The sequence below is a fragment of the Nuphar pumila genome, chromosome 5 (assembly GCF_984573655.1).
Source record: "Nuphar pumila chromosome 5, dmNupPumi1.hap1.1, whole genome shotgun sequence".
In the NCBI taxonomy this organism is placed as follows: domain Eukaryota; kingdom Viridiplantae; phylum Streptophyta; class Magnoliopsida; order Nymphaeales; family Nymphaeaceae; genus Nuphar; species Nuphar pumila.
In genome coordinates, this window is record NC_143253.1 from 10,203,258 (window position 1) to 10,228,411 (window position 25,154).

Consider the following 25,154-nt stretch of genomic DNA (forward strand, 5'->3'; position numbering starts at 1 on the left):
TGGACTGTAACCATAATCAGATTCAGACTCGTATCAAGTTTTGCATCATAATCTGAGTTGTAATTCGGGTAAATCCAAATTGGAACACGTGTATACGTCAGATTTTAAGCTAGTCAGAATCAGATTCAGTTTTAGAGGATTTCTGTCCGAGTTCAGATCCAATTACAATGGGTCCAATTAGGTCAGACTTGGCAATGCCTTTATCCAAATCAAGTCTGAAAATATTTGCATCCATTCTGGTCCATCCGTGATTCAACTTTGAGGAACAGTAATCTAATCAGACCTGGATTATGTAGATCCAAAGCTGGTTCAGGTCCGGGTAGTAAAAGCAGACCAGTATCACAGTATGACTCGGTGTGATCAATAAACTTCCAAATGTGAATGCCTTCGTCCACTATTTGGGTTCAGTGGGTCTGACCCAATTAGCTAAGCAAGCCTACTTTAGTGAGCCCTGACCCTAATGGTATCACACCGATATCGGATCTGGTTGGGGTAAAACCAAACCCAGTAAATCAGGCCAAGATTGGTGCAAGTATTGGTACTAATACAGAAAGGTTCAAAATTCCCAAGCACATTCTTGAAATTCATATATGGTATTTAAAACATTTTTATTGGAATTTATATAAAACATCGAAATGATTTCTCAAGAACTAATACGCGGCTACAAAAATAATGTTTTAATGTAAATTTTCAAAATGATGCTTAAGAGCTGAAATAACATATCTAATTAAGTATTAATCCATTAATGTTTATCAAATTCATAATACTAGGAAATCTAGGTGAAAATGACATGGTTATAATAATGATGCCATTTTTCTTTCCAAATGTCAACAGAAATGAAATAGGAGTCAGGTCCAATTGATTTCCAAAACGACTTCTTACCAGTTAATGAATATTCTGATCAGTAGAAAAACAAGACATATTATGTATTGTATTGCATTCCAAACTACAAACTGGACTCTGAGCCAAACAAGACCACCAGACATTTCACAGAAACAAACCAAACATGTTAATGGGATGAACAGAACAATGGGTTATTGAATAAAAAACAAGGAAACTCAGACTCCCTGCAACCAGTTACAGAACCTCTTCATCAGCATCCCAGTCACCAAGTGCAATTTCCAAATACTAAGCACCACTGAGTGTCTGAGAAATCCATAATCAACTTGTAAAATCCAGGAAGAGGATTTTTTTCTTTTTCATTTATCTTGTTAGATCACCTGAAAACTCTTTGATGGTCCCAATTCAGGAAAGAACGATCGGAATCTAAGCTAAGATCTTTTATAGAACTGAAAGTCCTGTCTGACTTTACAGGACCAGGTAGACCCTTCAAACCTGGTGATTTTTGTTGAGAGCCAGGGGACCTTCTAAGCACTGTGGTACTTGCATCACTAATAAGAAAAGGAAAAGAAGTGTTCTTGTCGATTGACAATGTACTCATCCTCTGTCTTGGTGTGCTACTTGATCTGGCTTTTGCCTTTGCAGACTCTGTATAGACCATGTAGCTTGGAAGGGATGCTGTTGAGCTTGCATATGATTCATCATCTCTGATCATAATTCTCTGAGTCGATGTTCTTACATTTGATATTGGAGATTGGGATCTCATCAATCTTCTTTTTTGCTGTAATTCTCTTGCATTGAGTCTGCTTTGTACTTCTTGTTCTTTAAATAATGTATCAAAACAGGCTTTTGCTTCTGCAATCTGCTTCTCAGAAAGTGAGTTTTGGTCAATACTCGATGCTGATGAACTCTCTGACGCTCTCCTATACGAGTGAGTATCTATCCAGCGTTCTATCCGGTTCCATTCAACATTTTCATTGTTTGAATTGCATTGTTTAACAGCAGAAGTTGAAGATGTTGGTTTTCGAACAACTTTTTTGTCCTAGACATATAAAGAAGACAGATGGGAAAGATAAATAGATGTGAAACAACATATGAGAAAATAGTAAAACCAGAAAAGATTCCGAACATTTATTACTCGATGATCTCGATTAAATGTAGCTTGTCTGCTCAAGAGCATTTCAGTTTGTTCCTTTGATAGTAGGCTGCCATCCAATATTTTTTTACTGCTTCTATCGATCTACACACAGAAGGTGAAGTAAGAAACCTACATGCCAGAATTCCTGCCAAACATTCTATCTTTTGCTATAGAGAACTGCACATTTAACATTCGTTATATTCAAGCAGGCATAATAGTAGAGAATGCATAACTGTCATAAAATCAGGACAAATGATACCAATAGCAAAAAATTCAGCAGAACAATCAACTTCTATTATATGGACAAAAATCACAGCAAGTTTTGCATGAATAAAATATATGTGACAATGCTACCTCCAAATGTTGATTTCGATTGTTTATTCAAATGGTCCTTAAAGACACACTTTGTGGAAGTCAAGCCAAATACAGTTTTGAATAAACTATAGTAATTTGTAGTGCAAGTGCATGATTTCTTTCAATACAGATAGTTTTATTGAAACTCAAGTATGAAAAAATATGGTGTAAGCCTGGACAATTTTCATCATTTCTAACACAAATTCATCATATTTATGTGTGTACCCATATAAAAAATCAAAAAGTTCTGCAAGAATTCCAGAATATTTTGCTAGGTAGAAGCTCATGTAAATGAGGCTTATTACATTAGACTAAATATAATTTGAATCTGCAGTTCCATACAAATAGAAAGAAACTCCCATTTATTCTTGTATAATGTGCTAGACATGAGCAGGGGATCATTGCGTCTTCATAGTTGTGGCAGACGTCATATATGCAGATATGTTTGCCTATGCTTGGCATGTTGTTCTGTGTATTGTCTAGAGCTTTGTAATATGTGTTAAGATATATATATATATATATATATATATATATATATATATACATATATAAAAACCCGAAATACCCATCAGGGGTATTTCAGTCTTTTCACTGTAATAGGCGTCAGCCCATTAGGGGCTGACCACCTTTTATTTTTAGTCCTTTTTATTTTCTTTATTTCTTGTACTTTTTCTGTTTTTTCAGATTTGATGGGACAGCTCCAATTAGCTGTTGGAGCTGCCCCCAACGGTCACAAATGTGACCGTTGGGTGCAGCCCAAAAGCCACTTGGAGCTGCTCCCTTTGTGTCCCCTTGTATTATAAATAGGCCTTTGTATATTTCACTCTTCTAAGAGCTCTCCTATACAATAACAAAGATATTTTTGACCCTTGTGAGGGTGCTGCGGTTTAGTCAATGAAGTGTTTTACTTGATTGAAGTGTGTTCTTACATAAGCAATGTATTTTGGATTTAGTCCATTTCATTACATGGTATCAGAGCTTTGGTGCTCTTGAAGTATTATTCCAATAGTATCAAGAAAAGGATTGTGATAGCATCAAGAGGAGGATCGTGAGCTTGGTGAAACAACAAATCGTGGATCGTTGCATCGGGAAGCGCACTATCTCTCAAACAAATCTTGTATTGCCTTTCTCTCACTCTCCTTTCTCCCTATTGTAAAGACATGAAAAATGAAAGGGAAGTAATTGTCTTCATTCCCATACGACTCAATGACACAAACTATGTGATGTGGGCATCCATAATGAAGCACAAAATATGGAAAAATGGTCTATGGGATTTGGTTGATGGTACCGAAAAAAAGTCTAAACTCATTCTTACCAAAATTGAGAATAGAAAGTAAGTTGTTTTTCAAGGAGAAGAAATGTCTAAAGTCGTTTTCGATTATGAAAAGAAATGAAAAGAATGGAACATTCCAAGATAATTGGATGGCTCATCAATAGTGTAGACATCCACAAGTGTTCTACCTTAGCAAAATTTGATTTCGCTAGTGATGCATGAAAATATTTTAAAGACATATATAATCTTAAAGATATTGCTCACATATGCAATGTTCAAAACAAAGTAAAGACTATGATTCAAGGAGAGATGAGCGTTAAGGAATATTACAATACACTCTCTCTCATTTGGGATGAATTGACTCTTCTAGAGTCAAAATGACATTGCCCCAAGATGTAAAACTCCATGAAAACTAAATTAAAATGGAGCATTTCTACCAATTCATTAACGAGCTTAGACCCAATTTGAAGGAACCAAGTCGGCTCTCCTTCGTAGAGAAGGTGTACCAACATAGTCAAAACTCTTGAGGAGTTAACTATGAAAAAAATAAATTGAAGAAACCATCTGTCTCAAAAGATGAAGAATCCGTGCTTGCTATGTCAAAGCCCCGTAATCACACTAGGAGTTATAAACCTCCTCACTTTGTGAAAAATGAGAATGGAAGAAACTCCAATAACTATGAAAGAAGCGACAAAAGAGGTGATCATGAATACAAAAAGTGATAAAACTGTCTTAGAAATCGAGAAAGGGAAAGGAGAGGGAGAGAGGAGAGAACTCGAGTCCTTGCTTGGAATCGGCAGCCACTATTTTCTAAATGTTGCACTAATCCTTCATTAACATTAATAGGGTTACAAACAATTTTACATGTACAAAATTGCCCTTTACAAGAAAAACATATTACATATACATGTATAAGAAGCTGTATTGGATATGGATCTCTATTGGATCCATATCCGATCCATATTCTAATACCCTCCCTCAAGTTGTGCATGGCAGTAAACCATGTGCAACTTGTTCTTCAGATACCAAAAACGGTTACTTGTGAGACCTTTTGTGAACGCATCAGCGACTTGGTCTTTTGACGATACATAAACTGGTTCAATCTCTTTGTCTGCTATCTTTTGTCTGATGAAATGTTGGTCGATCTCAATATGCTTAGTTCGACTGTGATGAACAGGATTGATCTCAATTTGTATGGCACTTCTATTATCACACATAAGAGTTGAACTTGAGACATTCTCTCCCATTTCTATAAGTAGATGTCTAATCCAGGTCACTTCAGTTGTGGCAGCTGCCATAGAGCTATACTCTGTCTCGGTGCTAGATCTTGCTACAGCCTTCTGTTTTTTGCTGCTCCATGAGACAAGATTTTTTCCAATAAAAACACAGTAACCTGAAACAGATCTCCTTTCATCTGGGTCCCCTGCCCAGTCTGCATCTGTGTATGCCAATATATCATGTTTTGGTGTCCCCCATGAAGACTGAACATATGCGAGTCCATCGCCTACCGTGCCTTTTAGATAACGAAGAATACGTTTGACGACATCCATGTGACCAGTTTTCGGTTCATGCATGAACTGAGATACTTGATTTACAGAGTATACGATGTCTGGTCTGGTAAAAGTGAGGTACTGTAACAAGCCTACTATACTGCGGTACTTGCTTGTATCATGGTACAACTCTCCATCACAAATGTTGAGCTTTTGATTGACAACACTGGGTGTAGGCAGAGGTTTGCAATCTGTCATTCCTGCTTTGGCTAGAAGATCAAGAGTGTATTTGTGTTGGGTTAATGACATTTTTTCATCTTGCCTGTCCACCTCTACACCAAGGAAATATCTCAGTTCCCCAAGGTCTTTCATCTTGAACCATATACTTAGAAGCACCTTAATTCGCTGAATGTGGTCTGGAGCATTGTCGGTGATCACAATATCATCAACATATATAAGTAAGAAAACCATAGTGGTATCATCCTTATATATGAATAGAGAATGATCTAGTTGGAAACAGATGAAACCGTGGTTCTGAATTTCTAAGGAGAAACTTTCAAACCATAATCTGGAGGCTTGCTTTAAGCCATACAATGCTCTGGTTAATTTGCATACATATTTCTTTGGATCTCCCTCTGCATAACCTTGAGGTTGCTCCATGTAGACCTCTTTCTTTAAATCCCCATGCAGGAATGCATTTTTAACATCAAGCTGACTAAGGGTCCACCCATGTTCAATTTTCAGGCCAAGAATGATACGAATAGTTCTCATTTTCACCATTGGGCTAAAAGTCTCATCATAATCTTGACCGTATTCTTGAGTAAAACCTTTGGCAACAAGACATGCTTTGTAACGTTCGATGCTACCATCCGACTTATATTTAATCTTATAAACCGATTTTAAGCCAACAACATTTTTATCTGGAGGACGTCCAACTATCTCCCATGTTTGGCACTCATGGAGTGCCTCGATTTCCTTATTCATTGCTTCAATCCATTTCTTAAAGTGAATGGCTTGGCAAAAAATAAGTGGTTCTTCGTGTTTCTTAATCTTGGATAGAAAATCTGAAAATCCATTGAAAAATTATCATAACTCACTCACTTTTCAATGGGATGCCTTATCCTGCCTGATCTTCTTAGTGCCTCTCTGTCATTGGAAAATGCCACGTGTTCTCCAGTAGGCATATCTGTTCGCTCTTTGAGTCTCCTGGTATAGACATTTCGTTTGTATCTCAGACATTCTGTCTTCGATGCCTCATCTGAAACTGTCTCATCATTGGTGCTTTCAGAAGTCAAAGTAGTATAAACCCCAGCTTGTGAAATAAGTTCAGCACTGAGCCATGGATCATACCAATTATCATTGGTGTCAATATGTTCACGATTGTGATCTGCTTTATTTCCCAGAAAACTATTTTCATCAAAAATAACATTTCTGAAAATTCTGATCTTTCTATTGGCAGGATCATAGCACCTGTAACCCTTGTGTTCATCTGCATAACCTACAAACTAGCATATAGAGGCTTTGTTCTGAAATTTAGTTCGCATGGATCTATCAATGTGAACATAGCATGTGCATCCAAAAACTCGTAACTCATCATAATCAGGATAGTCACCAAAGAGAACATAATAGGGAGACTGATTTTCAAGAATAGGCATAGGAAGACGATTTATCACATAAGTGGCAGTATGAAAGGCTTCTGTCCAAAGACTAATAGGCACATTAGAACCATGCATCATGCTCATTGCACTTTCCACAATGTGTCTCTGCTTATGTTCAGCAATTCCATTTTGTTGTGCAGTGTACGGGCAAGAAACCCTACGATCTATCCCATTATCTTGGAGGAAATCTAAAAATTCTTTAAAGGAATACTCACCACCTTCATCACATTGGAGAATCTGGATGTTTTGAGAGAATTGGGTTTTAACGTAGGCATGAAAACGACGAAAGATGAGAAAAACCTTTGATTTGTGTTTCATAAAAAATATCCAAGTAAAGCGAGAAAAATTGTCAATAAAGGATACATAATATTTACTTCCAGAAGAGGAAGGATTGGGGGTTGTGCCCCAAACATCAGAACATATTATTTCAAAAGACATGGAGGCTCTTTTATTTATTTGATGAAAAGGAAGTACATGACTTTTGCAGACCTGACAACTGGAACACATTTTATTTTTCAACGAAGGAGAAACAAACTCTGGAAGAAATCCATTGTACACTAGTTTTTCAATAAATACTTGACTACAATGACCAAGACGGGAATGCCAAAGTTCTGGCTTATTACATTGGGATATACTTAGAATACTTCTAGAAGTGTAATCGGACTTGAGAGGCTTCAGAACATTGGAGGCAGGATCTTCATTGAAGATATACATGTTTCCACGTCGCTCTCCTTTAGCGAACATCTTCTTCGTTTGAAGGTCCTTGACAAAGACAGAAGAAGTGAATTCAACAAAAGAATTGGTAGAATCAACAAGCTTAGAAACAGAGAATATTTTTTTTTATATTTGGTGCATGAACAACATTAGATAGAGGAATGGATGAAGCTTCAGACAAAGGGATGAGAATGTTGCATACGTTTGAAATGGGGTGGTGAGTCCCATCTCCAGTTACAATATTAGACTTACCAAAATAAGGGATCAAAGTAGAGAACTTACCTGCATTGCCAGTGACATGAGTTGTTGTCCCTGAGTCTACATACCATATTCCATCATCATTCTGTTTCAAGTTCAGGTTGGCCATAGCAGACAAGAGAAGTTCTTTAGCATCATCACTGACCTGAAAAGTACCCGCAGATCCTGATGTAGCAACGTTTCTATTATTTTGTATTCTATTACGGTTTTGAGCATTTTGAGGATTGAACCAGCAGTTGGCCTTGATGTGACCGCATTTGTTGCACTAGTAGCATGTGGGAACATTCCTTGACTGACTGAGAGTGACATTTGGTGTAGGTAGCAAACCACGGCCACCCTTAACTTGTGCTCCCCTACCTCTACCACACCCTCATCGTGCACGATCAGCAGTTATCCCTGTGGCAAGAACATCATGCATGGATTGTAATGAAATAAGCGAAAGAAACCAAGAATGCTAAAGCATTCACAATGTCCCACACGGACAAGTGCAACAAGCACAAGAGAGGAAATCCACTAAGGGATATACAAAGGGCCTTATAAAAAGGCTACACACATGAAAAATAATATCACTATTATTGAAGAGGAGCTCTCAAGAGCAATACCACATACATGGGGGGTTCCCCCTATTTATAAGAAAAGGAGACCAAAGGGGCCCCCAATAGAGTCGTTGGGAGCCCCCAACGGTCACATATGTGACCGTTGGGGGCCCCAACGACTCCATTGTGGGGCCCCTTTTCGGTATCCAAAAAATACATTTTAAAGAATAAAAAAGAAAAATAAAAAACAGTAAAATAAGAGAAACAAAATAAGTACCCCTATGGGGTACTTTGTGAAATGACCATAATACCCCTATCGGGTATTATGGTATTATTACATATGTTTTAACACCCCCCCTCAAACTTTACAGGGGAATGACCGAAAGTTTGCCAAGAAAGAACAAGAAGCGAGGAGCAGGCAGGGCTTTGGTAAAGAAATCTGCAAGTTGATATTCTGAAGTGACATATGGCAGTGTGACTGTCCCACAAAGATATTCATCACGTACATAATGACAGTCTATCTCAATATGTTTAGTCCTTTCATGAAAGGTGTGGTTGCTGGCAATATAGATGGCACTTTTGTTGTCGCAACAAAGCTTCGAAGCCTCGGTAATTTCGACTCCCATATCTTGAAGAAGACTTCGAAGTCACACAAGCTCCATTGTAGTGGTTGCCATAGCCCTGTATTCTGCTTCAGTAGAAGACAACGAGACTTTCTGTTGTTTCTTGCACCTCCAAGCAATTAGCGAATCTCCTAAAAAAACACAAAAGCCAGTAGTTGAGATTCGATCATTTGGGTTTCCTCCCCAGTCAGCATCAGTATAAGCCAGTAAGTCTAAGGAAGAGATTGAGGATAGGAATAGCCCTTTAGTCAAAGTATTTTTGATGTATCGAATGATCCGGAGCACAGCACTCATATGCACAGATGTAGGAGCATGCTGAAATTGACTTGCAGAGTGCACAGCATGAGCAATATCCGGCCTGGTGATAGTCAGATAGGTGAGGGAGCCTATGAGTTGCCTGTAGGGCGTAGGATCATCCAGCAGAACTCCATCCTCCAGTCGTAGTTTAGCATTGATAACCTCGGGAGTCTCCACCTTTTTGTCATCTGAAATCCCAGATTTGGAACATATGTCTGCAGCAAGCTTCATCTGTGACAGTATATACCCTCGAGGAGAGTATGCTACTTCTATACCAAGAAAGTACCTGAGAAAACCCAGATCAGACATATCAAAATTATGTTTTAACATATTTTTAACATTAAGAATACCACTTTCATCATTGCCAGTGATGATCATATCATCAACATAAAGCAGAAGGATGATGATACTATTATCTGCACGTTTAACAAAGAGAGCAGTGTCAGTATAACATGAACGAAATCCCAATTTTAACATGATAGCACTAAATCTATCATACCAAGCCTTAGGGGCTTGTTTAAGACCATATAAAGCTTTTAATAACCGAAGAGTTTGACCTTGGTTAACATTAATTCCCGGCGGAGGGTCCATATATACTTCTTTATTCAACTGACCATTAAGAAAGGCATTTTTAACATCTAATTGAAATATAGGCCATTTCTTAGATGATGCTACTGCTATTAGAGTTCTAACACTTGTCATGCGAGCCACGAGGGCAAAAGTTTCCTCATAATCGATGCCATATTCTTGTGAATATCCCTTAGCAACTAATCTAGCTTTATAACGTTCTAGGGAACCATCACTTTTTGTTTTGACTTTGTAGACCCATCGACATCCTATAACTTTTTTATTTGGAGGAAGATGAACTATTTCCCAAGTTTTAGCCTTATTTAAAGCATCTAGTTCAACTTTCATTGCGTCAACCCAATGAAGAATATTTTTTGCTTGATTAAAGTGGGAAGGTTCATAGTAAGAATGCAAGGCAATTAGACAAGCTCTATATTTAGGTGAGAGAGTTTCATATGAGACAAACCTATTTGGTGGAATGGATTCTCTAGAGGAACGCCTAAGAGAGGTTTCTTCTAGGGGTTCATTAAGCCGCAAGAATTTTTCTAAAGCACTAATAGGTTGTGCTTCCTTACGCCGAGTGTATACTTGGAGATTGTCACCATTAGTTGGTGATACATCATTATCATGAGTATTTTCTAAAGATTCCGGATGACTCAAAAGATCATCATTTGAGTCTTCTAAAAGATCATTGATAAACATATAATCAATTTCATTTGGTTTTTCCAAATTTTCAAATCCATTTTCCTCTTCTAAAAACGTCACATCTTTGGAAATAAATAATTTATTGTTCTTATAGTCAAAGCATCTATAGCCCTTTTGATTTTCACCATATCCTAAAAATACGCATTCTATTGCTTTAGGTGACAATTTATCTCTTTTATGCAAAGGAACAAAGCATTTACACCCGAAAATACAAAGACGATTGTAGTCGGGTGTCATATTGAAAAGTTTTTTATAAGGGGAGATGTTATGCAATTTTGAAGATGGCATCCTATTGATTAAATAGGTGGAGGTCAATACGGCTTCGGCCCAAAAATTTTTAGGAATATTTTTAGAAATGAGTAAGGATCTAGTGGTTTCTAAAATATGTCTATGTTTTCTCTCCGCTAGACCGTTTTGTTGAGGAGTCCTTGGGCAAGATTTTTGATGACAAATGCCATGTTGTTTTAGATATGATTGAAAATCATTTGATAAATACTCTCCACCCGAATCGGATCTAAGAATGGATATTTGACTTTGAAATTGATTTTGAACTTTTGCATGAAATTCTTTGAAGAAGTTAAAAACTTCTGATTTAGCATTAAGAAAATAAATCCATACGTATCTAGTATAATCATCAATAAACGTAACATAATACGAATAACCACCTTTGGATAAAACCGGAGATGGTCCCCATACATCGGAATGCACCAATTCAAAAGGTCTTGTTGTCACAAAGGTTCTAATAGGAAAAGGAGTAGACTTCATTTTTCCAAAAATGCAATCTTTGCAATTGATATCTTTTTCTTTACAAAACTTGTTTCCAAAAGGAAAAAGATACATTTTAGAGTAACTTGGATGTCCAAGTCTTTTATGCCAAGTTTCAATATTTTTGTCTTGGACATAAGTACAAAATGAGGTATTTGGAAGTGTTAAGTCATCCATAAAATAAAGGTCTCCCTTCCTATGGCCTTGCCCAATCCGCTTTCCGGACCGGAGATCCTGCACAAAGCACCCTTGGGATGAGAAAGATATTTCACATCCATGGTCGGCTATTTGAGAAACGGAAAAGAGGTTAAGATTTAATTTAGGAACTATTCTAACTTTTGGAACAAGAAAATTTTGAATATTTTTAGAATCAAGAGTTCCAATACCATTTATTTTGAGAAAAGTTCCATCGGCCGTAGAGACACAAGATAATTTTGAATTGGCGTGCACATTGGTTAATGCATTTTCATGAGGAGTCATGTGAAAAGAGGCTCCGGAATCTAAAATCCAAGAGTACGTACCGGGAGATGATGACGAGGCAATGGCGGCACCGGAGGTGGAAGAAGTGACCTTTAGAATTTGTTGAAGAGCCAAGGAGATTTGTCCAAGAGTATCTTTGAGATCCCCGTTCTTGCCGTCATCTTCTTTGGTGGTGGATTCTTCAACGGAAGCCACCTTTGGCTTGAATGCCCCATTTAGCTTTGGGCAAACGGGTTTAATATGTCCCGGCTCATAACAATGGTGACATATAATCATTTTTCTTCCACCACTCCCTTGCTTACCAAAATGAGGTGGTTTGTATGTTTTAACATGATTGTCGGGTTTAGATACGGCAAAAACTTTCTCTATGCTTTTACCCATGCTATGTCTAGTCTCTTCTTGAGTAATCTCGGCAATAGCCTCTTCTAAGGGAGGAAACGTGGATCTATGGAGAAGTGAGGATCTCACTTGTTCAAATTCAGGACGAAGCCCAAATAAAAATTGAAACAATCTATCTTGTTCCATTTGTTTTTGTCTTAGAACCACATCCTCCATAGATACCCATTTAGGCTCTAAAAGAGCCAATTCATCCCACAAAGGATTTAGAGCACTATAGTAATCTTGTATGCTCATATCACCTTGTTTTGTGGTTCTAACTTTTTCTTGCAAGAAATAGGCTCTTGCAAGATCCTTTTGGGTAAACATACCTTTCATAAAAAACCAAACTTCATTTGCCCGGCGGAATTTTGCAATATTTGCACATACCTTGAGTTCGACATTATTCATAAACCATGCTAGGATTTTTGCATGGTTGCTCTCCCAATCTTCCATTTGATGATTATAGTCTTCAATGGCCTTGAGACGAGCATCGCCTTCAAGTGCTTTCTATTGATCTCCTTCCATCTTTGTGAGCTTAAGTTGGGGTTCCGGAACGGTTCCCATTACATAACCCCAAAGCTTTTTGCCTTTGAGATTATTCTCCATTGCGGATGCCCACATCATGTAATTTTTTCCATTGAGTTTGAATGATAGATCGATCTTGACTTCCATTGCTACACAATGAAGATGTGAGAAAGAAAGGAAGTAGAGAGAGACAAGATTTTACCTTTAGAAGATCGTATGGCTCTGATACCATGTAATGAAATAAGCGGAAGAAACCAAGAATGCTAAAGCATTCACAATGTCCCACACGGACAAGTGCAACAAGCACAAGAGAGGAAATCCACTAAGGGATATACAAAGGGCCTTATAAAAAGGCTACACACATGAAAAATAATATCACTATTATTGAAGAGGAGCTCTCAAGAGCAATACCACGTACATGGGGGGTTCCCCCTATTTATAAGAAAAGGAGACCAAAGGGGCTCCCAATAGAGTCGTTGGGAGCCCCCAACGGTCACATATGTGACCGTTGGGGGGGCCAACGACTCCATTGTGGGGCCCCTTTTCGGTATCCAAAAAATACATTTTAAAGAATAAAAAAGAAAAATAAAAAACAGTAAAATAAGAGAAACAAAATAAGTACCCCTATGGGGTACTTTGTGAAATGACCATAATACCCCTATCGGGTATTATGGTATTATTACATATGTTTTAACATGGATGATTGCCCTGCTGGGGCATCAGAGATGCTTTTCAAGAACATCTCGTACTGGAACAGTTTAGCACGTAAATCTTCAAAACTAGGTAATGTCGGCAAGCACAATAAAGAAGTCACAAGAACGTGATACTCTGATCCCAAAGCATTCAGTGTTTACTGCACTTTTTCTTTATCTGACACTGGATATCCAACAATGGCTAATTGATTTGTGATGCTCTTGACTTGATTTAAAAATTCAATAATGGTCATTGTCCCCCTTTTTAAAAGTTGAAATTCACGCTTAAGATATAACACCTTAGCTTCTGATATCTGAGAGTAGGTCTGAGCTAGACTCTCCCACAATACCTTGGTTGTGCAATCATCAGGAATAGAAATCAATACTTCTTGTGATAATGTGGAAGTGATGTACCGACGAGAGCCTGATCGCGCTTCATCCAACCAACAAATGCAGAGTTGTGAATGATGTTTCACAAATCGTCGTCTTCTTTTGTTTCTCGTGTGATGAATTCTGTAGGTGGCAGAGTGGAGCCATCTAAATGACCTGAGAGGTCTTGACTGCGAATGAAAGGAGTAATTTGTCTCTTCCAAGTGAAATAATTGTTTGTGTTTAGCTTTTCAGAAACTAGCTGCCCCAGGAAATTAGAGGAAAGACCTTGATTGGCTGAAGTATCCATTTGCAAACTTTGAGCAGGCGTGAGCAGATTCACAGACAGGAAGGACTCAGCTAGTATTAGGCTAGAAAAATGTGGATCAAGGAGAACTCGACTAGGAAAAAGAGAAGCAACAGACCATGACTGAAAGACTCAGCCCTTCAAAGAGAACTCGGCTTTTGGGTTCAACCCGGCTGAAGAGGAACCAGGATTGAAGAACTGGGAGATCGTGTACGAAGGAAAAACAGGAAACTCGAATCGTGAAACAAGAAGGAATCATGATGGACTCGGCTTTTGGGTTCGGAGGAACAACGAGGAGGAAGATGCTCAGCTCGGCTGAAGGACGAGGAGAAAGACTCAGCAGCTGACGAGATTGGATGACCAGAAGGGGTCGCGTGAAGCTGAGGAACGACAAGGAATGACGAGGAAGAAGATTCAGCCAACGAGGAGGAAGATTCAGCCTGTCACGAGGAGAGGAAGACCCTATTATGCCCAGAGTTGCCGCTGCTCTTATACCATGATAAAATTGTCTTAGAAATCGAGAAAGGGAAAGGAGAGGGAGAGAGGAGATAACTCGAGTCCTTGCTTGGAATCGGCAACCACTATTTTCTAAATGTTGCACTAATCCTTCATTAACATTAATAGGGTTACAAACAATTTTACATGTACAAAATTGCCCTTTACAAGAAAAACATATTACATATACATGTATAAAAAGCTGTATCGGATATGGATCCATATCTGATCCATATTCTAATAAAAACTATGTAACAGGGATTCGGCTAGCAGGGTGTCGCACCCGCATCGACTCGACTCGACGCGAGTGCGGCACCGGGTGTGGTCAACCCGACCCTGGGTGCATTGACCGCACCCAGGGTCATTTCGGTCCATTTTTTGGATTTTTTTTTTAAATTGTCCTATGAAATGGGCTGCGGAATTTAAAAAAAAAAATCTTGGGGGGGGGGGGGGGGCGCTGCCCCCCTATAACCCCCCACGTCGGGGGAACCCCCAGACCCCCCTTTATATATATATATATATATATATATATATATATATATATATATATATATATATATATATATATATATATATATATTTTACATTTTTGCCCCTGCCGCACCCCCGCACCCGCACCCATGTGACATAGAATAAAAAGGATGGCAAAATTATATGATATCATTGTTACAAACCGGGACACATCAAGCCTTTTTGTCCCAAAAGAAAGAAAGAAGATCATAGATATGATAAAAGGGTTGCTTTGATTGAAAGGAATGATGTAGATGACTCCAAATGTATCGGCTCGCTATCTTTAGCTCAACTAATGGAGGCACTACAACCAATGTTCAAAACTCAAGTTTCTTCCTTCTCGGGAGCATCCGTATCTACAAGTGGTGACCCTAGTAAGACTTCTTGGATCCTTGATTCTGGTGCACCTTTTCATATGACTCCAAATGAGTACATATTATCCGAATGTCATACTAACCCAAATAATTCTCATGTTTCAACCACCGACGAAACATCTTTAAAAATCAAAAGTTTTGGGGGTTTTAAAAAAAATCAATCTTTCACATACCAAATATTAGAATAGTACCAAAATTAAATTTAAATATTTTAACTGTTTCTCAAATTATGGATCATGGATGCAAAGTACTGTTTTCATCTAATGATTGTTTAATACAGGATCTTCAGTCCGGAAAGTCGATTGGGGAAGGCCATAGAAGATAAGATCTCTATGTAATGGACAATCTTGAGTTATCAAAACATATTTTTTGTAATTTTATGAAAAAGAAAAATATAAAAAATTGGCACAAAAGACTAGGACATCCTAGTGTGTCAAAATTACACTTGTTTTCATTTCTTACAAATTATAAAGAAAGAGATTTTGTTTATTAAGATTGCATTCTTGGTAAAATGAAGTTTTTACCCTTTGGGCCAAAACATTTTATATCTAAAAATCCATTTGAGTTAGTGCATTCGGATGTGTGGGGACCGGATCCAGTTGTATCCAAAGGAGGTGTATCTTATTATGTTGTGTTTGTAGATGACTATAGTAGACACTCTTGGATATTTTTTCTTAAAAAAAAAATCAAAAGTATTTAATTGTTTTAAAAAATTTCATTGCTATATAAAGACTCCATTTAAAACCAATATTCAAATTTTTAGAACCGATTCCGAGGGATAATTTATGTCAAAAGAGTTCAAAAATTACTGTGGTCTACATGAGATTATTCACAAAAAATCTTGTTCATACACTCCTCAACAAAATTGACAAGCCGAAAGGAAACATAGACATATTATTGAGACCACTAGAACACTTTTTGTGTCCAGAAATGTTCCAAAAGGTTTTTGGGCCGAAGCCGCCCTTACGGCAGTCTATTTAATAAATAGAATGCCTTAAGAAAATATTGAAAATATCTCTCCTATTGAAAATTTATTTAAAGCATCCCCCGATTATAAAAGTTTAAAAGTCTTTGGATGTAAATGTTTTGTCCTTACCAATAAGAATGACAAACTTTCCCCAAAAGGAATCCCTTGTGTTTTTTTAGGCTATGCCGAAAATCAAAAGGGATATAGATGTTATGACATTGAAAGAAACAAATTATATGTTTCACAAAATGTTACTTTTCTTGAAAATGAAATTGGTTTTAGTAAAAAAAAAATCCAATAGAGTTGTGATTATTCTTTTATTTTTTACCTTGTCAATGAACATGAAAGGTGTGAAAACATTCATGATGTGCATGAAAGTGAAAATGAAGACACTCATGATGCAAATGAGAATGTAAATGAGGGTCTTAATAATATAGACCTGTCTCATAATAACATACAAACCTATACTTGACGTACCGAAGACCATCCACCATGTGCTTTAGAAAGATATTTTCAAAATCAAGATTAGATTCTTCTAGTATTAGAAAATCTATAAGAATTTCAAAAACTCCTAATAGATTTGTATCCTATGATTCCTTTGAACCAAGGTATAGAGCATGCCTAATGACCATACACTCATATACAGAACCGACATCTTACCATGAGGCTAAAAATCATCAAGAATGGATTAAGTGTCGATGAATGATGAATTAGAAGCTTTGGAAAAGGCAAAAACTTGAAAAATTCAAATATTACCTAAAGGAAGGAAAACTATAGGATATAAATGGATTTATAAGATAAAAACTAAATGGAATAGGACATTGAAAATATAAAAAGCTAGGCTAGTAGTCAAGGGATACAGTCAAGAATATGCAATAGACTGCGACGAGACGTTTGCTCCAGTCATTCGAATGACCATTGTTAGAACTCTTATTTATATAACATCAATTAAAAAATGACCTATCTTTCAAATGGACGTAAAAAATATCTTTTTGAATGGTAATCTAGATGAGGAGGTTTACATGGATCCTTCACCAGGTTTGAATTTAAGACATAGGAAAACCCTTCGGTTACGAAAAGCCTTGTATAGTTTAAAACAAGCTCTCAAAGCTTGGTATGATAGGTTCAGTATTGTGATGACACAACTTCATTTTAAATCTTGTTTTACTAACACTGCGTTATTTGTTAAGTCTTCTAATGAAGAAATGATAATATTACTACTTTATGTAGATGATATGATAATCACAGGAAGTGACAAGCAAGAAGTTAATCATATCAAACATGTGCTTAAAGACAACTTGACATGACAGATCTTGGTTTTTTACAATATTTTCTTGAAATAGAAGTGACTTACTCATCTCGTGGTTATTTTTTGTCACAGACTACATATACAACAGAGATCATTGAACGATCAGGACTATCAGATGAAAAACGGGTTGATACTTCAGAGGTCATAAATGCAAAAATGAAGAAAGATGATGGAGAACCTCTGCAAGATCCAACTCCATACAAACAAATGATTGGAGCTTTGTCTTATCTCTCTATTACTCGTCCTGATATTTCTCATGCTATTCACTCTGTTAGTCAATTTCAGCATGCTCCCACTACAGTACATATGAGTGTTGTAATGAGAATTATTAGATATATTAAGAATTCCATCAATCATAGATTGTTCTTATCATCCTCTTCCTTGTTGGAAGTCATTGCATATTCTGATTCTGACTAGGGAGGAGATGCAAATGATAGACGTTCAACCACTGGTTTATGTGTTTTTGTAGGTGATTCTTTAATTTTATGGTGATGCAAGAAGCAACAAAAGGTGTCCCTATCTTCCACTGAAGCTGAATATTGTGCCATGACAATGACTACATCTGAGTTAGTATGATTGCAACAACTACTAGAGGATTTGGGAATTCACATCGAAGAACCCTCCAGATTATGTTGTGACAACAAGAGCACTGTATACATTGCAAGCAATCATACATTCTGTGAGAGGACAAAACATATTGAAATGGATTGTCACTATGTTCGTGAAGAATTCCTGAGGAAGACCATCACATTGCCTTACGTTCCATCGGAATATCAACTAGTGGACTTCTTCACTAAAGCGCTCCCGCCACCACGATTTTACTTCCTACTTGGCAAACTCTCGGTTGTTCCACCATGAGTTTAATGGGGGTGTTAAGATATATATATACATACTTATGTAAACCGAAATACCCATCAGGGGTATTTCAGTCTTTTCACTGTAATAGGCATCAGCCCATTAGAGGCTGACCACCTTTTACTTTTAGTCCTTTTTATTTTCTTTATTTCTTGTACTTTTTTTGTTTTTTCAGATTTGATGGGACAGCTCCAACTAGCTGTTGGAGCTGCCCCCAACGATCACAAATGTGACCGTTGGGTGCAGCCCAAAAGCCACTTGGAGCTGCCCCCTTTGTGTCCCCTTGTATTATAAATAGGCCTTCAAGGCCTTTGTATATTTCACTCTTCTAAGAGTTCTCCTATGCAATAACAAGGATATTTTTGACCCTTGTGAGGGTGGTGCGGTTTAGTCAATAAGTGTTTTACTTGATTGAAGTGTGATCTTGCATGTCCATAAGCAATGTATTTTGGATTTAGTCCATTTCATTACAATATGCATGCCATATGCTGTAACCTATTTAAAATGAGGGGTATAATGGCCATTCAAGTTATATCCTCTATGACAAAAAGTACTCCAAATTACGGGATGTTCAAAGTTCAGAGTGGAATATGAAGTTCTGGGCAGCAACCTTCCTCCACTTCAAGTTTTGCAGTTTTTCTGAAATGGTATCAGAGAAACCTGATCCATCCTGGTAATGCCATCAGTGTCATCCGCTCTTCCTTCTTGTTTCCATTGTATTCTTTCCTTGTTCAGTTATTTTTTTGAATCTTTTTCTTCTCTCTTTTCTTCTTTTTTTCATGCAAGTAAATGTCTTCTCCTTGATTGGCCAGACGACTGGACATTCAGATAATGCAAAAATAATTAAGGAATGGGTTTTAATCCATGGATTTCTATGGGAAAACCATGGAGCAACTGTTCAGGGTTGGCAGGTAAAGGCCATGTGCAAACCACATGGTTGGGAAATAAGGCAATCACTATGGTTAGGATGGAAAATGCACTGTTCTTTCCTTTTAAACAAGGAGTTCGTAACCAAGCAATTAGTCACATAAGTGGGGAGTGGAAGCAACAGCGTTCTCCTAAATAGTCTATGAGGAGCTATCTCCTTTTAAGCACGTAATATGTCCAAACCTTATATTATAATGCTCATCAAATTGTGATCAAGATCCCAAGCATTCATTTTAAGTAAGAAACCCTGAAAGAAGAGAACCAAACAAGCTCAAAATGCTAAGTACTCACCAACAAGTAGCACCTCCAAATTTACTAATTACAAAGCAATAGATAAAATAATGCACAATAAATTGCTATTTGTCAAGCAGCAGATGGAAACCCTTCCACCCTTCCAATAATTCATACACCTGCTCGGAACAACAAGGACTGGACGTGAATATTCCATGCTCCCACACTATAATGACCACCTCAAACTGTTGGGTAGAAACAACAAAGGTTGCATCTACAGACTTGAGAAATACCACTCCCATAAAAAACCATCGTGTTTATATTTGGTTTTGTACCAATAAGCATTATTCATTTACTCTACATTCTAAAAATGCAAACATAGGCTGCTACCTTGTCTAAAACATGACAGCAACAAGCAACATGCCCTCAACAAGTTGAAACAAATAACATTGAAAGAGATTATAAACTTCAAAATTCATCCATCACCTAGAGACCATCTAATCAAGTATTCTCCAAATTTTACCAAGCCTACACAACATCCTAAACTGGAATCAGGAAAGCCAATAGTTTCAGGATGATCAAAACCCAACACAACAAACTTGAAAATATTCAAGCTTCCGATGCAGTTTCCAGAAACAAAAACTAACCCAAATACATCAACAATCCTTGGATGATATCCAAAGTCTAAAGGAATCCCAAGCTTCAGCCAAAGAATAGTATAAAAAAATCTACTGCAGAACTCTCACCGACACGCATACAAACACATAAAACAAATCCAGATACAACAGGATATTGAAATAAAAAATATGTTGCAATCATCTATTTTGCGTAAATAGGCACTGTATTACAGGATTAATCAAGGACATTGCTGCAATTTACAAATTAGGAACTAACATCTTTGATCCAAAAGTCACACCTCACAATCCCACATTCCTATAAGACTGAAAAGCAAGAATTAGGGCCTAGTGACTGAGGGCCCTACAGGGAGGTATGGACTAGGCATGCCCAATTAAAACACATGTTCTTTACTTTTTTCAGCATTTTCCATATATAAGAGAAAACAGAGCAATGAGATATAATTGACATCCAAATGCATACTATCATAAAACACAATAGCGAAAAGCTAAAATTCTTAAAACCACATCTAACAACTTGAAATCAATCAAGGTTCCACAAATTCACAACTTATAATGGCTGACTGAGTAACAACATAAACCAGTACAAATAAAATGGTTAAATTAAGTGTATAAAAATATGAGTTAAGTAGATGTTTGAGTCTAAAATAATGACCTAAAATGTTTATCACCCAGAAATGGATCAAAATATATAATACATATATGCAACAGGCTCCACACTCCTCCAACAACATATGCAACTATGCCTTTACTGTCAACATTGGGTTGCAAGTAAACTAGGTTACCAAATTGGTGGACTAGTCGACCAAAGAAATCCAGCTGACTAGGAAGACCTGAGTTATACCTAACCAGAAATTTAGTGACATAGTTTGATCCCTTAAGACATAATTCCCTAATACAAAAAATATCTACTTCATATGTTACAGAAACATGCACACTCATATTAATCTTGAATTTAAACGAAGATAATGACCGTGGAGGAGACCATAACCACAGAAATCTCTCTTCAACATTTTAGACCTCTCATCATGAAGACATAATAGATGTCCTTCCAAATGGCTCAAGCCAGTGAAATCCGAAGCACTGGTCTCATAGAAATAGTACCATATCATTCTTCATCTCTTAAGTTGAACCATTTGAAATGCTGAGAAAAGCCGAAACCCGTACCCTGCAGGCATGAAATTTTCTATGGTACTGGCTCTATAAAAAACAACAGGAAAGAAAGATATGGACTGGCGCCAAGAGTACATCATCTTTGCAAACAAACACATGAGCACGCAAATACTTGTGCAAGAAGGGAATATACCACGACATGTTCTGCATATACACTCCACATAGCTAAGATATACAATAAGACAGGTCCAAAAGTTTGAGAGAAAACTGACAGATGGTCATTCGGAAGTGTATTCCACACTAAAATTTACTGTATGATAAAATTATTAGCCATGTTCTAACTCCTAGGTTAGTCATTTCACCTCTTTCACTACCTCAAGTTTCTGCTCGCAGATCTTCTTCTCTTTAGTCATTTTCACTCTCCTGGAACATACTTTTGATTGGATCCTCTGAAGAGCTTGCATACTCCTAAAAGCATTTTCCGCTTGGCGGCGGACCATATGACCACGAATAAGTGCTTGTAGCTTCACCAAGCCCTTTAATGCATGCAACGCCTTCCTCGCCTGATTTTACAATCAAATGTAAAATGAGGAGTCTCAACAATATGCTGATTCAGAACTCAGAACAACAAAGAAGAAAAAACTATAAAACTCCCTAGTTCCAATAACCATCATCGTTCCAGAAATGTTGTGAAAATGAATCACCACTAAACTCATGATTTGAAGGAAATCCTATATATAATCATACACTCAAATTATACACCACTTGTAAGTTGGGATGCCTTAGCCTCAAAGATGAAGTAAAAGAAAGACTAAATAAAACAAGGTGATCGAAAAATACCAAGTATCCCCTGAATGCAGATTGAATTCTGATTGCAGCTGATTCTCTTCTTGCGAGCTCCAACTGTTGATAAGGTCCCCCCTTCCCAGTTAGGCGAACAACCCCGGCGGCCGCCTGAGCGGCAGCAACAGCAGCCTCAGCAGCAGCAGCTGTTGCTATGGCAACAGCCATAGCATACTTGCTATGTTCTTCTTCTGCTTCACTCAATGTCTTCCCTAGCAATGGGGGTGAAGGAGCTGGTACCTTTAGGCCTACCCTTGAAGGTTGGTAGCTGGATTTGGGCCTTTGATGCACCCATTCCCTCTTCTCCTCCTCCTTTCCACATTTCTGAACCACAGAAAATCAATCAAATAAACATCGTTAATGGAACAGCTCAAAAAGAAATAGAAATGGCTTGCTACGGATACAACGAAGAGTAAAAGAAAGCAAACAATCTCACATTTTCTGGCTTCAACTTTGCACCTGAACAAAACAACTTTCTCTTCAATAGATTGAAGCAATTCTTCTTCTTTCCCATTGATGAATCTACCCCAACAGTTTATGTGAATCTGAGAACAACCAACCTTCTATTCATACCAACAAAAAAGGAAATCACAAACATGTTGCCTGGAAGTAAAAACATGGATCCCCATGAGTTACAGCTTCAGCTTCAGCTTCAGCTTCAGCTTCAGCTTCAGTCAGTAGCAAGAAGACAAAATTAGAATGAAGAAGACGAGAGAGGAGCTACCAAAATCCACAAAGAATGTTAGGGAACAGAAGATGGCAATTTTAGGTTTTTATGAAAGAGAGATCAGAAAACAGAAACACCATTGTACATACCTCAGCAAATGTGGGCAGAGTGACAAGAAATGCTAGAGGGAAAGGAAAAAATGGAAATTTGAGCGCAAAGATTCTCTCTCGATCTGGAACACAAACTGGAAGTATTCTTCGGAGCTTGGAATAGTGGATAGCAATCAACCATGTGGGTGGCTTCCCCTACCTTTACCCTCATCCTTCTGCATATTTACAAAAAAAAAGGCCATCTTCTAGAGATGGGGACTTACGTGTATGCCCTTGGAGGGATATATTTTGCTTTGTCAAATGACAAAAGTAGCTTCTTGGATGTTTCCAATTGTTCACCACTTTGGAGTTTGGATTCTCCGTTTCTGATAAGGTCGTTAGCCAACTACTTAGGTAACCTGCCATTTTATTAAGTCTTTGCACTTGATCAGAAAAGATCGTAACGGTCTCCAATTATGATAACACAAACTATGATTCGGTGGTACTTGTTTGGTTTGTTTAATTGGAGACTATCAATGGTACTTATTAATTATTTGCTTCCTTTTCTCAACTTTTTTTAGCACCTTTTAGGCTGCATTTTCCTGGCAAGAATGGTGTTTTGGAAGGGAGAGTACTTTTGCAAGAAGAAAAAGGATTCCCTAAAGAGAAGTTTAGAGTGGGAAACAATGGTCACTGCCAATAATATTTTGATGGGCCTCAAGAAGTCACAAGCCCATTAGCTGTGATAAGTTTATGGATACCTTATAAAGGGGCGATGAGAATAAGCAAAAGAAAACCTGTGAAATGGGTTTTTAAACATTTTTACAAATTGGACCACCCTGTAGATATATTAGGCATAATCAATTTGCTATGAATCGATGCCCGAATCATGAAAAAAAAAAGAGATTTTTGAACTATAAAAATTTTGAATTGTTGATTGTCAAAACCTAAAGAAACCAATCCACGTGTAGGGATGGCAGTGGATTGGGGCAGGGGGCCACTCCCACCCCGTTTTAATATTTTTTCCTCCATTCCCCATTCATTCCCATGGTATGTTTTGATTTTCACCTTCATTTCTAGTCTATTCCTCATTTAATGTCCTCCATTCCCAGGGCTGTACCTGTGTTTTACGGGGCCTCAGGCGGAGGGAAAAAATGGGCCCCTTATTAATAGTAGGAGTGCGGGGACCGGGCTTCGAAATTTTTTGAGCCCCTATTAAAAATGAGCTCCCTAAAAATAGGCCCCCTAATAATAGTAGGAGTTCGGGGGCAGCGCCTCGAAATTTTTTGAGCCCCCTATTAATAGTAAGAGTTCGAGGGCAGCGCCTCCAATTTTTTTTGGGGTCCCTATTCAAAATGAAATCCCTATTAAAAATGGGCCCTTAAATTTTTTTTTTGGCCCAGGAGCCCTGAGGCCCAAGTCTCATTGGCCTCTTGACAGGTCCGGCTCTGTCCATTCCATTCCCGTACAAGATTTAAATGGTCCTTCTTAAAGCCATTAGAAAAATGAGACATGTTTTTATAGTTAAGTAAGAACTTTATAACCAAAGCAAGAGTAAGTTCATCCTTGCCTCCATCTCCGCACTGGTTTTGATTTTCATGTTCTAGATCCCTGCCCCAAAAGGAATGGGTTGGGAAGGATCACAGTTTCCCCAAGTCCACTGCCATCCCTATCCACGTGTCAAAATTGAACCATTTAAAGGCCTATCCTTATGAAATCAAACACTAGTATGGCCTACCTTAAAACAAAAAATAGGCCGGAGGCAAATGCTCTCAAAGTTCTACAAATCATAACACAGGCTAACTTCTTCCCTTTGCTCATTGCATCTCTTCACAAGGACAAGTTAATGATAATTCTGGCTATTTTAGTGCTTCCAGGATAAAGAGCAAAGGTAAAATAAAAAATCCCCGAATGAAGGTATAGCAGCCTGGCTTTGTCCTTGGACAAAGACATCACTCTGATTGGACAAGAAATTTTTGTGACAGTTTCAGTTCAATTTTTGAGCAGGACAGGAGTAAATTCTTTCACATAACTACCCTTTAATTATGACTTCTCTCTCTCTCTCTCTCTCTCTCTCTATATATATATATATATATATATATATATATATATGTGTAATGGCTGTCATGCTTTTATTGACCCAATTAATATTTATTTATTATCTTGTACT

The 25,154-nt window shown here is 37.6% G+C and overlaps 1 protein-coding gene across 1 annotated transcript; it reads right to left on the bottom strand.

Moving 5' to 3' along the window:
• Positions 1-860: 860 nt before the first annotated feature.
• On the bottom strand, positions 861-23,180 carry LOC149836735 (protein IQ-DOMAIN 3-like). Its single transcript, XM_090005553.1, has 6 exons — positions 23,045-23,180; positions 22,665-22,896; positions 22,226-22,552; positions 21,748-21,948; positions 1,979-2,080; positions 861-1,882 (listed from the first exon to the last, which is right to left on the bottom strand). Exons 2-6 carry the CDS (start codon positions 22,740-22,742, stop codon positions 1,217-1,219), a joined length of 1,374 nt encoding a protein of 457 aa, XP_089861679.1. The 5' UTR covers positions 22,743-22,896; positions 23,045-23,180; the 3' UTR covers positions 861-1,216.
• Between the last annotated feature and the right edge of the window lie 1,974 nt (positions 23,181-25,154).

Excerpts from the sequence above, each read along its gene's own strand:
- LOC149836735 (XM_090005553.1), bottom strand. The coding sequence starts at position 22,742 with ATGGGAAAGAAGAAGAATTGCTTCAATCTATTGAAGAGAAAGTTGTTT. Across the intron at positions 22,553-22,664 it reads CAAAGTTGAAGCCAGAAAAT|AAATGTGGAAAGGAGGAGGA; the intron begins GTGAGATTGTTT and ends TCTGTGGTTCAG. Across the intron at positions 21,949-22,225 it reads CTGCATTCAGGGGATACTTG|GCGAGGAAGGCGTTGCATGC; the intron begins GTATTTTTCGAT and ends TTGTAAAATCAG.